Source organism: Ictalurus punctatus, chromosome 3 (genome assembly GCF_001660625.3).
Source record: "Ictalurus punctatus breed USDA103 chromosome 3, Coco_2.0, whole genome shotgun sequence".
Taxonomy (NCBI): domain Eukaryota; kingdom Metazoa; phylum Chordata; class Actinopteri; order Siluriformes; family Ictaluridae; genus Ictalurus; species Ictalurus punctatus.
This window is the reverse complement of record NC_030418.2, coordinates 36,573,212-36,589,709: the sequence shown is the minus strand read 5'-3', so window position 1 is coordinate 36,589,709 and position 16,498 is coordinate 36,573,212. Positions and strand designations below refer to the sequence as shown.

The window sequence follows — 16,498 nt, the reverse complement described above, 5'->3', positions numbered from 1 at the left end:
AAGTTGAGTGGATCCTGAGAAATATCTAACGCATATATGCCACAATAATAATGTTTAATTGTACATTTCATTCTAAATGAGGAATGCAACAAATGAATGGTTGGGCATGTGCTAATAATGAGTTAAACTGAATACCGTGATTAGTGTGTTCAGTTCAGGAGGAGTAGCTAGTTTCACAGCTGTCTTCTGATTATTTTGGATTAAACTGAACATTGTATCGTTTTTAGAGAATGAATCTCACTGAACTTCATATCCTTAAAGTACAGTCTCAGTGCTCTCTTTCTTGCCATATTAGGTCTGTACACTAACACGAGAGGACAATCGTGAGATCGGAAAGATCCCTGATGATGAGCAACTGCATGTGCTACCATTGTACAAGCCTTCATCCACTGATGAGTTTGGTAGTGCTGAGGCCCAGCTGGAAAAAACAAAGACTGGAGCCATCCAGGTGCTAAGCACGTTCCGGCGGCAGGTCCGTATGCTAGCAGAGCCAGCTAAGTCCTGCCGTCAGAGGAAACTAGAAGGCAAGAAAGGTGGAGCTAACAAATCCGCTCACCCCAGCACACCCAACTCCAAGGCAGACAGCACCCAACAAGCAAAGCAACACAAACAAAGCTCTTGTGACAATGTGGGCCAGAACACACCTGCAGCAGGTACAATAAAGTGTCTACTTATTTTTATTGTTGCACAGATAGATGTATTTATAGTTTGAGATCATGCACAGTAAATTTTAGCATGTCTCTACATTGCAAATTTGTGGTCTGCATGATAGAGAGATAAATAGTTTTATAAAAACATTTGTGTTTACTACAGGTGCACATCTGAATCACATGGGTGCATCCCTTGTGCCTGGTCAGAACCCTCTAGCTGCCCAAATCCAGCCTCAACAGCTGAACCAGCAGTCACAGCCCAGCACTCCTCTGCCTTTTTCCAGTCCAACATCCTCTGCTAACTACCCAAGGTACCCAGGATCCTTCCCTAGCCCTTCTAAACCCCCAAATATGTTTCCTCAGTCTCCCAGCTCAGCCAGCCCTTATCATTCTCCTTTACCAGTCCCCAATTCCTACATAAATGGGTCAAATTCACCAAGCCCTTACCCTGGGGTACTAACTCCCAACACCCTCTATTCGGGTTACCAGTGTAATGGGGGTATTGCCATGGACAATTATCACCCTTACTATTCCAATCCAAAGCATCTGGACATGTACAGACAACAAAGACCATCTCTGTACCCTGATCAACAATTCAACCCTCAGCAGCACTATGGCATGAATTACCCTCCACGCTATGGCGAGCCAGGCCTACCCGTCAATGGATATGGCAACTGTAACATGAGACCAAGCATGCACCCCATGGGACACTATCCAGGATACAGCTCAAATGGGGGACCCAGTGCCCAGTTTCTGGACGCTATCTCCAGACCTCCTTTAACTCACCCAAGCCTGGACTATGCAGCTGCAAATAAATGTAGTCAGTTTGGTAGATACCCTAATCCCTACCTGGCCCAAAATCACCATTTGTTCCCCCAAAATATGGACCCCCTAAGTATGCAAAAGCCAGAGATGAGCCTCCCTGGGGCAAATGGTTTCACTCAGGTGCTTCCTTCTGTAGGCAGGGAAGTCATGAACCCCAGCCAACATCCAGGTATGAGTTTGCCTAATGGAAACATCCCACCCTCTATGGTCAAGCAAGAGCCAGGAATTGCAATGCCTGTACCTCAAGAGGAGGAGGATGTGTGGTCAGACAATGAGCACAACTTTCTGGATCCAGAGATTGGTGGTGTAGCAGTCGCACCCAGCCATGGCTCAATTCTCATCGAGTGTGCAAAGCGCGAGTTGCATGCAACCACGCCACTCAAAAAGCCTGATCGCACCCACCCTACTCGAATCTCACTAGTCTTCTACCAGCACAAGAACCTGAATGAGGCGAAGCATGGGTTAGCGTTATGGGAGGCCAAGATGGCAGAAAAAGCACGGGAGAAGGAGGAGGATGCCGAGAAGCATGGCACAGATGGGACACCCAGCAAGAGTGGTGGCAAGAGGGTCAAGAAGGAACATACAGAACCTTCTGAGCCTTCAGAGCCACCATGCAAGCGTTTTGTCCAGATGCTCGCTGAAAGGTCATTGTCCTTCACCACCAACACTTATGTCAGCTCAGCTCCCTATGCCTTTACTAAGGTCACTGGGCCTTATAGCCACTTCCTATAGGGATCTGCTTAGGTTTACATCATCCTCAGACAGGGGAACAAAGTGTCGGAATTGTGAAATGGTGCTAAAATATTGCTTTTCAGACCTCAGTGCCACTGGCTGTATTAACCTAGAGACCTACAGAAGCTGCTGTGAGGCAAGCAAAGACTCCACACTAGGGGGAAAATGCAAAATGTACAATAGATCAACAAGAGGTAAAAAGGTTAAGCTTTACTGGTTGACCCTCATGAAAAAAATATTTATTTATTGCATTGTTACTCGCACTGTTCTTCTTCTTTGGTGCTTCAGAACATCTGGATGTCCATTACTGGAAATATCTTTAATGGCTTTAATTTTACAGTTTTCACAACCTAAAGGTAAAATCCTGGTGTAAAACACTGATTGGTGGCTAATCATGTTCACGGTGCTAAGCGAAGAGCGTTTTGAATATACACTTTTTTGGTTTAAAAAAAAAAAACTTTGTTAGCATGTTACCTCTAAAGTACTAAGCAATTACTTTCATGATTGGTAGCAATTACAGGAACTTTTTTAGTTAGTGTTTTTTTAAAGCACTTTTAATTATGAGGGTGTGATAGGTTCATCCTCTGGTAATTATTTTCAGGATTTCATTCAATTTCAGAAATCAAGAAAATCATGCAAAATTATTATTATTATTATTATTATTATTATTATTATTATTATTAATTTTTACATTTTAGAAGAGCATATATTCACCTGGTGCTTTTAAGGTTTCACAGCCCACTATATGTGTTTTATATTTACTGTATATTGAGCCATTTTCAAGATGAATTTTTGTTACCGTGATTTTTTTTAAAGCACAGGAACAGGCGAAAGAATCCTGCAACGCAAAGGTCCGCTGTGAGTTTTAGAAACGTATGCATCGGGTTTGGGTTTTTGTCTTTTTACAGTTTCATCATGTCCTTATTTAACAGGGTTAGCGCCACCTTTTGGTCATTTTCAGTTTCTAAGGCAGCTGGCTTGCTGTACAGGGGATCCTTTAATAACTGTAATCTAGATGTATCAAACAAAAGGTGAGATTTGTACAGTAAATTAATTCCTCTCTTTTTTTTCTAAAATGATTTTAGATTTTAGTACTGTAAAAGAGAGTTAAATTTCTTGTGGGTTATTTGTAAAATGGTGCTACTTATAGACCTGCTATAAATGTATAATGTGAGAATCTCTATGGGTGGTGAGAAGGTTTATGAATGATGTACAGAACCTATTTGTCATATACCTCAAAACATTTTTGGCAATAGGATTACTATACCAAGGTGTCTTCATTTTCTTTTTCCCATTTTTTCCTTCTGTATTCGAAACTGCGTATTTCACAGACATTTAGATCAGCGCAACGCTTTTCTCACTTGCTTTCATCACACTTGATCTACTCAAAAGCGTTACTTGAACTTCAAGCTTCAAATTTCTATATTAAAAAAAGAAAAGAAAATCAGGGATATTTCAGCTAATTTCACACATCAACTGTGTCGTCTCTTCTCGTTCAGGGATTAATTAATCCTGAATCCCGAGTATACAGCTGAAACACACACAAAAAAAACTAACTTTTTAAAATAAATAATTAATTAATTAAATACTGATTTAGCATTTTTTTGTACTTATGTTTTAGTCAATAGTTTGTAGAAGTACAATAATATGCACTGAGTTGACTAAAGGGAAAGTATGGCTCTGTTAAATACGTTTCTTCCCCCCTGAAATTCCCAATTAACAAATTCAGACACACATCCTCGGTTCACGTGTATATACGTAAAAAGCGTATAAATTATTTATAACCACTAAACATGTATTTTAATGCATTTTATCTCCCGCTCTCAAAGTTAAATGTGACCAGGGCAAGAATCATTTTTCGGAAAGCACTTGAATTATTTTTCAGAATATTCTGAATTTAAATGAAAAACAAACAAATGAAACAAACAAACAAACAAAACAAGGTCACTGTTATAAAATTAAGCAAGTTGTATATACGATGTCTTCAATACAAAAAGCACAAATGCTTTTTGAATTATTGTTTATTTTAAACCCAGATACTTTTTTCCAGAATATGGTTTAATTAACCGGTAGCAGTAAGCAGGTTTAACCCTTTCAGCCACAAACACATATTTATTAGCTGCAGATGATTTATTTAATAACACATCCTGGGAGAAACCGTGCGTGATATAGGTCAGGGGTATTCAACTAAAAAAGGTCCAGTTACATATGACCTGATAATAAGGTAATTGTAATGTAAAAGCAAGTATTTTCTCAAAGACTGTGGAAATGATCATCAATATAAATGTTAAAAGTAGTAACGGTCAGGGTGTGATGAGCTAATTCATTTACATAAATACACAAGATGATGGATCTGATACAGAAGCAGCACTAGTTCATGATTTGAAAGACGAGTATCTCTGAACTTCAGCTATTTTAAATGTTTATCAGCTCTCCTGAAGCACTTTTTCAAGCACTTGGTTCAGTCCATTGCGATGCCTGATGACGCTCGATCTACCAGTGCGGTCCACTGGGATTATTTTTTTCATTTAAAACTAGAAATAAAGCTAAATTTCTTGAATGTTTCAAAACAAAGAAAGTAAATGTTGAATATCTTGAATATTTAATATTCTGCACTCTTTCTAGCTCCCTATTTAAACATAAGAAAGTGTGATATTGACCATGCTAAGTACAAAAGATCAAATTTTCTTCATGTCTAATCTCTTCTACTGAAGCGTGTGATCAGACGACACTCAGATGGATTTGATATAAAATTGATCATAAGGTTTTATGCAAACTTTTAGCAGAGTCCGTGCAGCTTGAGTGCAAAAAAAAAATGTAAAAAACGGGACATAGGAAATACTAAGAAACTCTGAAATTCGTATAAAAATTAGCAAATTCTGCTTTTCACTCAAGTCGTTGCTGAGATTATCATTTATAATGAAAACGTTTGTTAGAAAAGAATGAAAACAGGAAGCATTATCAGTAGCACTCTCAGACTTTTGGACCCCGGTGTGTGGGGACGTTTCATCACGATCATTACGCCTTGTTTGTTTTAGGAAAATTTGGTAACAGTAGTTCCACCTGCTTTATGTATACAATTACCCTTCTACTGGTATTTTAATCACCATTCTGTTATTTGATATTTTATCTGCAATACAAATCAGACATGAGCAGAGAAACCAAACCCATGTGTGATAAAATTCCTGGTTTAAGAAACAAACATGGCTGAAAGGGTTAAACATCACGCAGACGATCAAAGCCTTCACGGTTAATAAACAATATAACGCTCCCTATGCAGGGTCCCTACTCCTGAGTGGATTAGATGTAGAGGTAGTATCCACGGTAACGATACAGTGTGTTGAATATTTCACACAACACACTATACACTGCAGGGTTCTGCATAGAACCTTTAACCCGTTTTCCCAGACGGACTAACAGAAGAACCTTCTCTGACTCCGATGGAGAGATCTGCAGCACCTGAGTCTTCTGTAGATGAGCGACTAGTTTTGTAAATAAATGTTAGATTTCTCAGTGTACAGAATCCAGCCTGATTAGCAGGATGATAGGAGAGAAGAATGAAATGATAAAATGTTAATTAGGTGATTGATTAGCGGGTGAAAAGCATAGCCATACTTGAAGACATGCTTGTTTTGTGTTGTTTGCGTTGCGAGTCAACTTTACTTGAAGGACTTTCATACTTTCTGGTTTGCGGAGTGCGCTACGCTAGCATGTGTTGGGTTTTTTTTTTGTTGTTGTTTTTTTTTTTTAAAGTAGACACTAAATGGGTTACATTTTTTTTAAAGATTTGTCTCTGTCCTGTTTCCTTGTTTCCTAAAAGTTTGGTATGCTTCAAAATTAAGGATGGATATGAATACTGTAAGTATTGTAATGTACTGAAGTACTGAATGCAGTTTATTTGAAAGCTGTTTATTATATCATTCCTGATGTTGCCGAGATGTGGGTGTTTTTAATAAAATTTATATTTATTTCCTGCATTTAAAATATTCTACTGTCTGTTTTTTTCACCTAATGTAATAATTCCACCAGCAACTACAAACGCCGTTTACATTTAAAGAGGCATTTCACTTTCACCCTTTATTTGTCCACTTTTCCCTTCTACAAAAATGTTTAAAAATAAAAATAAATGAAACAATACTAAATAGTACATTTATAGTGTATTTATTTAGCAAAAATAAAAAGTTACACCCAAAATTACACCCATTTCATACATGTTGCATCTGAAAAATAAATATTCTCTTAATATGACGTGTCTTTGAAAAAAAAAAATCTAAATGTAAAGTAAAGATGTTAATTTCAACACAAGTGCTCATGTTGATGATTGTGATTCCTTTCTCTGATGTCAGTAAATGTCTTTTTTAATGATATTTATAAACCAAATACAATTTTACAAATAATCCTGGGTTTTTTTCCCCAGTCCATCTTTTTTTTTTTTTAGATATAAACCAAATTGGTTTTGGCACAAAATTCAGTTTGCTTATCTAAATTTATAACGTAGGTGATGAAATACTAAATCACTAATGAAAAGAATTTGATCTGTGTCCATTGGGAAATAGGAACATATTTCTAAATTTCTACAAATAAATACTGGTGTCAGTGTTTTGGGTGAGGTCTGGGACGGAGCCCAAACCTTTCAGGGTCACTGGGACAGGAAATGCCATTTATCCACTGTGTGAGAAACATTCACAATTATTTACAAGGTTTATGGAAGAAAAGGCACAATAAATAAATAAATAAATAAATATCTACATTTATATAAAATATTTTTTTATATACTGAATTTATTACAAGGAAAATAAATAAACAAGTAAATACATATTTTACCTTCTGGAGGAAGTGGTAAAGCCTCTCCATACTCCGCAGCCTGTAATCACAACACCACAATCCCTCACACTGTTATTTACATTTTAAGTAGTGTCTGAAGGGTGGGACTAAACGGATAAAAAAAATAAGATCTTTAAACAAAATAATAATTTACACCGATCATCCTGTTCAAAAATTTACACCCCCCTGGCTCTTAATGAACAGTATCGTGTTGCCTTCTGGAGCCTCAGTGAACGTTTGCACCTTGTGTAATAGTCGTGTACGAGTCCCTCAGTCGTCCTCAGTGTGAAAAGATGGATCTCAACATCATAAAGCCGCTGCTGGAAAGAGCTCAAAGATGTAGAAGATGCTCGAAAAGTAAAGAATGTGCAGGACCTGGAGGATTTTTCTGAAGAACAGTGGGCAGTTTAACTGCTCAGGATGAACACGGGACTCATGACCAACTCTCACAACACATAAACACAGTCGCTGATCATCCAGGTAACGACACACGGGATTAAGAACCAAGGGTGTGTAAACTTTTGAACTGGTTCATTTGTGTAAATTCATTTATCATTGTGTCTTGTGGACTATATGTAAACATCTGGTATGTGAAATAGTTTATTCAGGACAGAACTAAATAAACAGCTAAACGCAGTTTTAATGATCTCTCTATCTTTTTTAAATGATTAACTATTTGCAGATTCTGCAAGGGGTGTGTAAATTTATGAGCACAACTGTATTTATATATATCTTCGTGTTCATCTTTTGTTATCTATTTATTAACATAATATCTATTTCTATACACTAATTCAGAGTTTCAGAATAAATAAACAGAGTGCAGAGAGCGGTGTGTATGTATTATAACGGTTATATATTAGGGATGCACCAAAATGACAATTCTTGGCCAAAGCCGAAACCGAATATAATGAAAAACTTGGCCGAAAGCCGAAGGCCGAACACGTTTTTTTTGCGTTTTTTCCAGTTATTTTGCCATTTTTTTCACCATTGCATAAATAAAATAGTCAAAATGTGCTTTTTACCATTTTGTCTTGCTTTTCAAATAAAAAAATCAATTACAAAAACTACAATTTCAAGATATTTATTTAACACTGAACTTTTTTTTTTCATTCCGCAGGCACAGGCTACCAACAAGGCACAATATAACTTTAAATAAATAAATAAGTAAAATAAAAATATTGTGATGTGGTCATCTTTGAGCCCCTTGAATAGCCGATGTTAGTCCTGTAACTGACTGCTGAAAGAATGGAACACTCTGTAGCCTACAACTAAAAAGTGCAATAAAAAGTGCATTGACAAGAGTGCAGAAAATGGTTCTATTCGGTTATACACGGCTGATTATATTGGGGATATATACCGCTCGCGTCCCTGTACACCTCGCGGAGTATTATAGTAGATATAGTAGAGTTAGATACGTTGTTAATGTTATGGTCCTTGATAGATTTAGTTAGTTTAAACTATAGATCAGTTCATTTAGTCCCCGCTGGTTTTTCCGCTCCCAGTCCATAGTACTAGTTCATGTTTCTTGTTTTGTGTTGTGACCCTGTTTTCTGTGACCGCGACTCTGATTCCTGCTTTGCCCCGTTTATGCCTGTTTGCCGACCGCCCAACCCACTGCCTGTCTTGACTACGTTTTCTGGATTACGATTTGGACTTGTGTGCCTGCCCTTAAATAAATATGTCTTTATCTGCACCTGCTTCCGTACTCTACTCCAGAACAGAAACAAAACAAACGCACGTGTCCACAGTAAACAATGTCACGGTTGTCAACATCCGAAGAGCATGTAGCTCGTGCATGTAGCTTTAAACGGTTTCACCCTGATGGAATGTTGGAGAATTTACATTCAGACTGACTCCTAATGATGTCATAACGAGAGTTCAGCGCCCAACCAATCAGCAGCACACACTTGCTATAAGCTCTATATGAACAGGTAGAACTACTCACAGCTCTCAGCACTGCAGCAGCATCGGCATCACTGCATTGAAATGGGCTCTCACACACCGACCAGTTCTGACTGAGTAAACAATTCAACACAAAGTAAACATTTACACAACAATAAAGGATCATTTTTATTTTGTAATTAATTCAGTGTTGCCATGACAACGCTCACCACACGATCTCTCCACATGTCGTCTGTTTAAGAACCAGAGCTTTCCAACAGCTGTGTGTGGATTTAATCACCTCCACAGCAAAGTCCTGTAACACACACAGCTCATCATTAACCATCTACATTTATTTACTTTATTAACATTTACTAATGTCATATATGCAGATTTCAAGTTCCAAGTTTAAATTACTACACACTACATACTGAATATAGTACTGAATTACATTTATTTAAACTTTTAATCCTGAACACGTTTAAATAAGTTTTATCTGATAAGTTTAATTTGCACATAATGCACATGTTCCAATACTTTATTTACTTACACACTGATAAGGTTTTAAATGATTATTTTACATCTTCTTGCTAAATGTGTACCATAAAACACATTTAAAAAATAATTCTCTAGTTTAGTTTAAAAATAATATTATATATATAGTGTTTTAATATTATATATGTGTTTTAATATGCTCCTAAATTAATAACCCAGAAATGAACAGTTGTAGAGCAATGAAGTGTGAAAAAACTATTTATTTTTAAAATGGAAATATTTATCAACCAAGATTCCATAATAAAACTCTTAAAAGTTTAAAAAAATATGTAAATTTACTATCTATCATACAGTATAAACAATATAATATAAACAATACAAACAATATAATATAAACAGTACAAACAATGTTGTTTACTGTATGATAGATAGAGAGTAAATTTACATCTTTTTTAAACTTTAAGAGGACAGCGGAGTTTACTCTTCCGTGTGGTTTCTCACTAACAAAAGACAAGCTTCATTTTTTTGTCTTATTAGCTTGAAGAGAGAGAATAGAGAGAGAGAGAATAGAGAGAGGAAAGAGAGAGAAAAGAGAGAGAGAATAGAGAGAGAGAGGAAAGAGAGAGAATAAAGAGAGAGAGGAAAGAGAGAGAGAGGAAAGAGAGAGAATAAAGAGAGAGAGGAAAGAGAGAGAATAGAGAGAGAGAATAGAGAGAGAGAGGAAAGAGAGAGAATAAAGAGAGAGAGGAAAGAGAGAGAGAGGAAAGAGAGAGAATAAAGAGAGAGAGGAAAGAGAGAGAATAGAGAGAGAGGAAAGAGAGAGGAAAGAGAGAGAGAATAGAGAGAGAGAGGAAAGAGAGAGAATAAAGAGAGAGAGGAAAGAGAGAGAATGAAGAGTGGGATGGTGAGGGAACGAGTGTGTATAGCTGCTACAACGTAAGTGACATTAAATGTAACGGCAAATGGATAAAAACCATTACGTGTCATTCTTTAATAAATATAATTGTAATAGTTGGTACATTGCTGTGGTATAAAAGGAACATGTTATATCAGTAATGTTAACGTACCTTGTCCTTGAATTGTGCATTAAAGGCAAACTGGTTCTCGGGTTTCCCGTCAGGTATTTTATATCTCCTGAACCAATCTATCGTCGCCTCCAGATGACCGGGTCTGTTCACACGGACGTCCTCAATACCTGAAATAAAGCAGCGAATGAAATAATCACACCCTGTCTCACACTGTGTGATTATTACACCGGCTGTGTTTTAACTGACTGTGAAGTTTATTAGCGTCGGGATCTTCAGCGTTGATGGCGATAACTTTCCAGTCTGTCTCTCCTTCATCAATCAGGGCCAGAATCCCGAGCACCTTCACCTGGATCACCTGACCAGAGGAGCACACCTGCAACCACCACACACAATCAAAAAATACACACCTTTCAAAACTGGAAGAGTTTGCTAGAGTAGACATCTGGATAACAAACTATGCACATTTTCAAGATTAGATCGAGGAGAGTAATCTGATTAATTCAATTTATTTTCTCTAGGACAGTGTTCAACAATTATAACCATTTGAAAAGTGAATATTTGAACTAGTGGTGGCGCTATAGAGTTGGTCATAGACGGCCCATAATTGGTACAGATACTATTCATGGTCATATGTATGAGTGCGCCAAATTTCATCATTTTCCTACTTACGGTTCATTGGGCTGCCATAGCCTCCCATTGGGGAAGAATAATAATAGTAGAAGAAAATTAACGGATACAATAGGTGCCTACACACCTTCGGTGCTTGGCTCCTAATTAAGTATGAAGTCAACAATAACACACAAATATTAACTAGCCAGCTAGGTGTAAATATGTGAATCTGGAATCATGTGTGAGGCGACACCTGAAACCTGGAAGCCCCCTTCAACCCAGTCTCACATGCTCTCAACTTCGGCTCAATTCTTTGCTTTCTGTCAGTGTAATGTTTTTTATTATGAAACAAAATGTAAAGGTGAATGTTCAACTTAGCTAACATTAGACAAGCACATAGCTAACATCAGTTAAATATATTTATTAGGGATTCCTACAAAAAACGTTGTCCGAAAATGGTGACAAGAGGCTCTTTCAGTACTGGACTTAAACTGTATCAATTTTTTTAAAACAAGTAAAATCAGAAGCAGGGAAAAATCAATAGCAATAGCAATACTATATGCTAATGTTAACATTAATAATAAATACTTAAGCCAGGTAGCTTTGTGTTATGTCATTTTCTACATTAGCTAGTTATAACCAAGTCGTGAGATGTTTTCAGATTTCTAGCTAGCTTTGTTCTGTGACTCCATCTAGCACATTTAACAAATTTTAATAATGCAAATTTGGCTGTTATTGTTGTTATTATATATATATATATATATATATATATATATATATATATATATATATATATATATATATATATATATATATACATATATATATATATATATACACACACACATTTCTCACCCTGGTGCCGATGTCACACACATCTATGGGGTCGTTGTCTCCACAGCAGTTGGTGTCTTTATCTGTGTGATTGGGATCCTCCCAGGTCTGCTCCAACCCAAAAATAAAATGAATACCTGTATGAGCTTTTTCAAAATAAATCTGTATGACTGTATCGCTCCTCTGCAGTGATGTGACACACCTGCGGCAGAGCGCCGTAGTTCCAGATGTAGCCTTTATGTGGGAAAACGTTGGCCACATATCTCAGTTTGCCTTTCTTCACGTCCTGTTTAATGGGGTTTAGCGCTTCCTTCGTGGCTATCTGCAACCACCGAGCGTTTAAACCGCAACCTCATGAAATACCTACACTACAGAATCATTACAGCAGTGCATGTGTGCGATTTTAGACGTGAATTATCCTTATGTTACAGTTAAGCTGGAACATCATTTACATAGCTACCAAAATATTTACATTTACAACTCAATCAGTGATTTCTGCATTTGTCTGATTCGAAGTCGAACCACACACACCTCCATCTTGGCATTTGACCAGCGAGGAACCTCCACGACCATGTTGAAGAGAATCTGAAGCAGTTACCAAAAGAATACAACATTTTTAACATCAGCAGAATTTCTGTAATTAGCAGCCTATAATATTACACAAAAATATGATGTCATTGTAAACATGCTAAACTAGTAACAGTGTGTGATGTTTGCTTCTTTCATTTTATACTGGAACTAAAAGGTTAGTGTAGCTAACAGATAATGGAAGCTTATAGCCACCAAGACTGTGCACTGTTTTAATTCTAAGCAGAGTTTCAGAGACGGTCTAAAAGACAATAATCACCTCACTGTCAGAGCGTTTCTGTTTCTTCTTTAGTATTTCATTCTCCTGGAAAATGAAAACAAATCCTTTGAATTTTAAGAATTACAGGCATAAAAATATACAATATTCTGTATTCCATGACATCAGGAATCACATATAATTTATATAATTTGCCCCTCTGAAATTACTGGAACAGCAAGGCCAAATCTTTTGTTTTTGCTTTACACATTTGGGTTTGAGATCAAAAGATGAATATTTGACAATAGATCAGAATTTAGGCTTTCAGTTCCTGATATTTACATCTAGATGTGTTAAACAGTGTCAAACTTGGCACCTTTTGTTTGAACCCACCCATTTTTCAAGTAATCAGAAATACAGGAACATGTGACTGACAAGTGTTTCTTGTTATCCAGGTGTGTCATGTTAGATTAATTGGTTAAATAATAAATAGCTCTGAACATCTACTCTTTGTTTGAGTGCTGGGTTTCACCTGTGCAGACTGTGTTTGTTGTTAAAAAGGATAAACCAACATGAGAGAGCTATCTGTGGGAGAAAAGCATGCCATTTTGAAGTTGAGAAAAGAGCAAAAAATCTATGAGGCACTGCACAAACACTGGGTAAAGCCAATACAACAATCTGGAATGTCCTGAAAAAAAAAAAGAAACCGCTGGTGTACTGAGGAACAGACACCGAATGGGTCGACCAAGGAAAACAACAACAGCTGATGATAGAAACATTGTGAGAGCTGTGAAGAAAACCGCAAAAACAACAGACAGTGACGTCAACAACATCCTCCACAAGGCAGGGTGAAGGTCTCACAATCCACCTTTGGAAGAATACAGAGATGATCCACAAAAGTTCTGGAACCAAGATGAACCTCTACCAAAGTGATGGAAAGTCCAAAGTGTGGAAAGAAAGGATCTGCTCATGATCCAGAACATACAAGCTCATCTATGAAACATGGTGGAGGTAGTGTCATGGCTTGGGCTTGCATGGCTGCTTCTGGAACATTCTCACTAATCTTTATTGATGATGAACTTATGATGGTAGCAGCAGAACGAATTCAGAAGTCTACAGGAACATTTTATCTGCAGATTTACAGAGAAGTGCATCCAAATTAATCAGGAGGAACTTCATCATGCAGCAAGACAACGATCCACAACACACTTCCACCTCAACACAGGACTTCATCAGGGGGAAACGTGGAAGGTTTTAGTCTGGACAAGTCCATCACCAGACCTTCACCCAACTGATCAGCATCTCACCTCCTGAAGAGGAGACTGCAGGGTAGAAACCCCCCCGAAACAAACAACTACTGAAAGAAGCTGCAGTAAAAGTGTCTCAGGCTTGATGCAGTTATTGCAAACAAGGGATATACAACCAAATATTATGTTGTTTATTTTAATACTATCTGGTCCAATACTTTTGCTCACCTAAAAAGTAGGTGATCTGCCACCAAAGGTGCCATGTTCTATGTTGTTTAACACATCTAGATGTAAATATCAGGCAATGAAAGCTGAACATTTTGATCAATCTTCATCTCATATTCAACTTTTGATCTCAAACCCCCTCGAAATTGAAAACATTTTCAGTGTATAGCAAAAGTAAAAGAACTAGCCTTGCAGTTCCGGTACTTTCAGAGGGGACTGTATGTTTTCGCAGCTATAAACAGTCAGTCCCTCACCAGCCTCTCTTTTTTCTCTTTCTTGAAGTTAAAAAGACGAATAACGCAGCTTGTCATTATACCAAGAAAACGCAAAGTGCGGATCAAAACTCCTCGGTCCTGAAGATGTCAGAAAAGTTACAGCTTTACCTCTGACTGTTAGCGCTGACACTGGAGACTCCTTCCATACATGCTAAATGTGTTAAACATTTAAAACTTAACCGAGTTATCAAGTTATCTATTTTTCTTTGTTAAACAGTCTTTTAAAACGATAATGTATTAGAATGAGCGCGTTAATATAAACCATTGACTTGCAGCTGCACTACTGTCAGGACTGCTGTTACAGAACATTAATCAACACCTTTTATCACACCATCGGAATCCAGAATTCAACAGCGCTGTGGTATAAAAGACATGTAATTGAGTCACTTGATATTTTCGTGACCAGGTATAACAGTGCATTATACATCACTGTCGATCAGAACCAACCTGTTGCTCAAGTGCGTAGAGCGGGATGTCGTGGAACGGAGAAATGTATTTCCCATGTGAGGTTTCTGCCGAGTAACAAGAATGAAATATAAAAAAATAACAAAGTACATGAGTGTACTCTAGCTAGCAGTAAGTCCATGATTTGTGCATTTTAGTGTTAGGAAGAGTGTGTAAAAGCATTTTTGTGTTTTTTGTGGAAAACTACTCAAATTGGCAAAATCGCAATCGCATAAAATCGTTTTCCACAGTGATGTTTGTTGGTAAATGAGACCTTTGAGCTGTATTCATGTTCGACGCACGTGAATCAAAGACAGCTTTAGCTGAATGCGCGTAGTGATGACGTGACGTGACTCGTCTTGGCCCAAATCTGTGGAAATTTTTGCTGAGAAATTGCAAGCTCCCGCGAATATTTAACTTGGTTTTTGCGTTGATTTCTGTGATCGCAAAATCCTGCAGAGACTGATTAATTTGTAGATGAATTTCACTTGTTTTATTATTAGTTCCTGAGGAGACAGAATATGATCGGGGCTCTCCGCTCCTACAAAACACACAGAGCAGAAATTTTGGTTTAATACCTGGAAGAACACTTTTTATTCAAGTGGAACCTTAAGCAGTAGTTCCACCTCATTGTCATTCCACGTCCTCGTGTGGAACCTTTGGCCGTGTTGGTGTTTTTTCACATTTCTCTTCGGCTCAATACTCAGCTCTTAACACCTGTAAATGTTTTATGTACCAGTTTAGATGTACTATCACTGGCCAGGTGTGTTAATGTGAGTGTTTTCAAATAATTTTTTCAGAACTATCTGCATGTGTGTCGATGGGGCCTGATCTAACCCTCACTCCTTCACAACACAACTCCTTCACTTTTAGGAACATTTAACACATTCATTTTATCCTAATGGACAACTTGTTCATGAGCTTAGGAGTTAAATAATGTGACAGAAAAGCAGCTTTACTTGATTTAATTTACTTTGTGTTAAGCAGATTTAATTTCATTATCGAGTCAAGTTATCTTACTTCCATCGATTTTTTTGTTTGTTTCTTTAGTGAAATATTAGTTCAATTTACTTTATTTAAGCAGTGGTTCTACGTCATGCGATTTCTTTGTGTATTTTAATCATCACATTCACTTGCTCCATAGCCACTGGATACGTAGTGCGCATGCGCGAAAGAGGACCATGAGGAAGTAAGCACGCTCCGGTCACGAAGGCGTTGTTTACATCAACTAAAAATTTATTTTTTAAAAATAATGCGCACACTTTAAATGAGAGGATTATCATTTAGACAAGTGAAAATGTTTATTTCAAGTTTATCTTGTGTAGCCCAAATTACACAGCCCGAGTGTAAACCTCCTGAATAGATGAGCTAACACAGCTAGCTTTTGCTTTGTGGACGCGGCTAACGGCTAATGTGAGGTAACTTACTAAAATAAATCCGGAAGTCAGGTGAGTTCGGGCGGCCTCTCTCTTCCGTCAGGTAATGAGACATTTTTCTGTAAAAGACGGCCTTGGAGAAACTCGCCCGTGTGAGTGGAGAGTGATGAGGGAGGAATGAAGGCCAGCAGCCAGCAACCGAGCGTAAGAGCAAGTGCATCATTTTAGCTTCAGCTCCGGGCCGCTCGGTTCCTCCTGCTTCCGCGGAA

At 37.6% G+C, this 16,498-nt stretch overlaps 2 protein-coding genes across 2 annotated transcripts in view; one reads left to right on the top strand and one right to left on the bottom strand.

The window, feature by feature from the left end:
- The window catches only part of tet2 (tet methylcytosine dioxygenase 2), a 33,346-nt gene extending 27,155 nt beyond the window's left edge, over nt 1-6,191 (top strand). Inside the window, exons 9-10 of the mRNA XM_017464904.3 lie at nt 296-653; nt 814-6,191. Of these exons, the coding sequence (XP_017320393.1) occupies nt 296-653; nt 814-2,207 (1,752 nt within the window). The 3' untranslated portion in view covers nt 2,208-6,191. The remainder of the gene's footprint in view (nt 1-295; nt 654-813) is intronic.
- A 161-nt stretch (nt 6,192-6,352) lies between these two features.
- Nucleotides 6,353-16,498, bottom strand: ppa2 (inorganic pyrophosphatase 2). The gene is made up of 12 exons (XM_017464943.3): nt 16,281-16,498; nt 14,857-14,921; nt 12,726-12,770; nt 12,410-12,463; nt 12,081-12,200; nt 11,900-11,986; nt 10,682-10,808; nt 10,475-10,602; nt 9,143-9,228; nt 8,977-9,046; nt 7,032-7,071; nt 6,353-6,875 (listed from the first exon to the last, which is right to left on the bottom strand). The coding sequence occupies exons 1-12, from the start codon at nt 16,450-16,452 to the stop codon at nt 6,847-6,849; spliced, it is 1,023 nt and encodes a 340-aa protein (XP_017320432.2). The 5' UTR covers nt 16,453-16,498; the 3' UTR covers nt 6,353-6,846.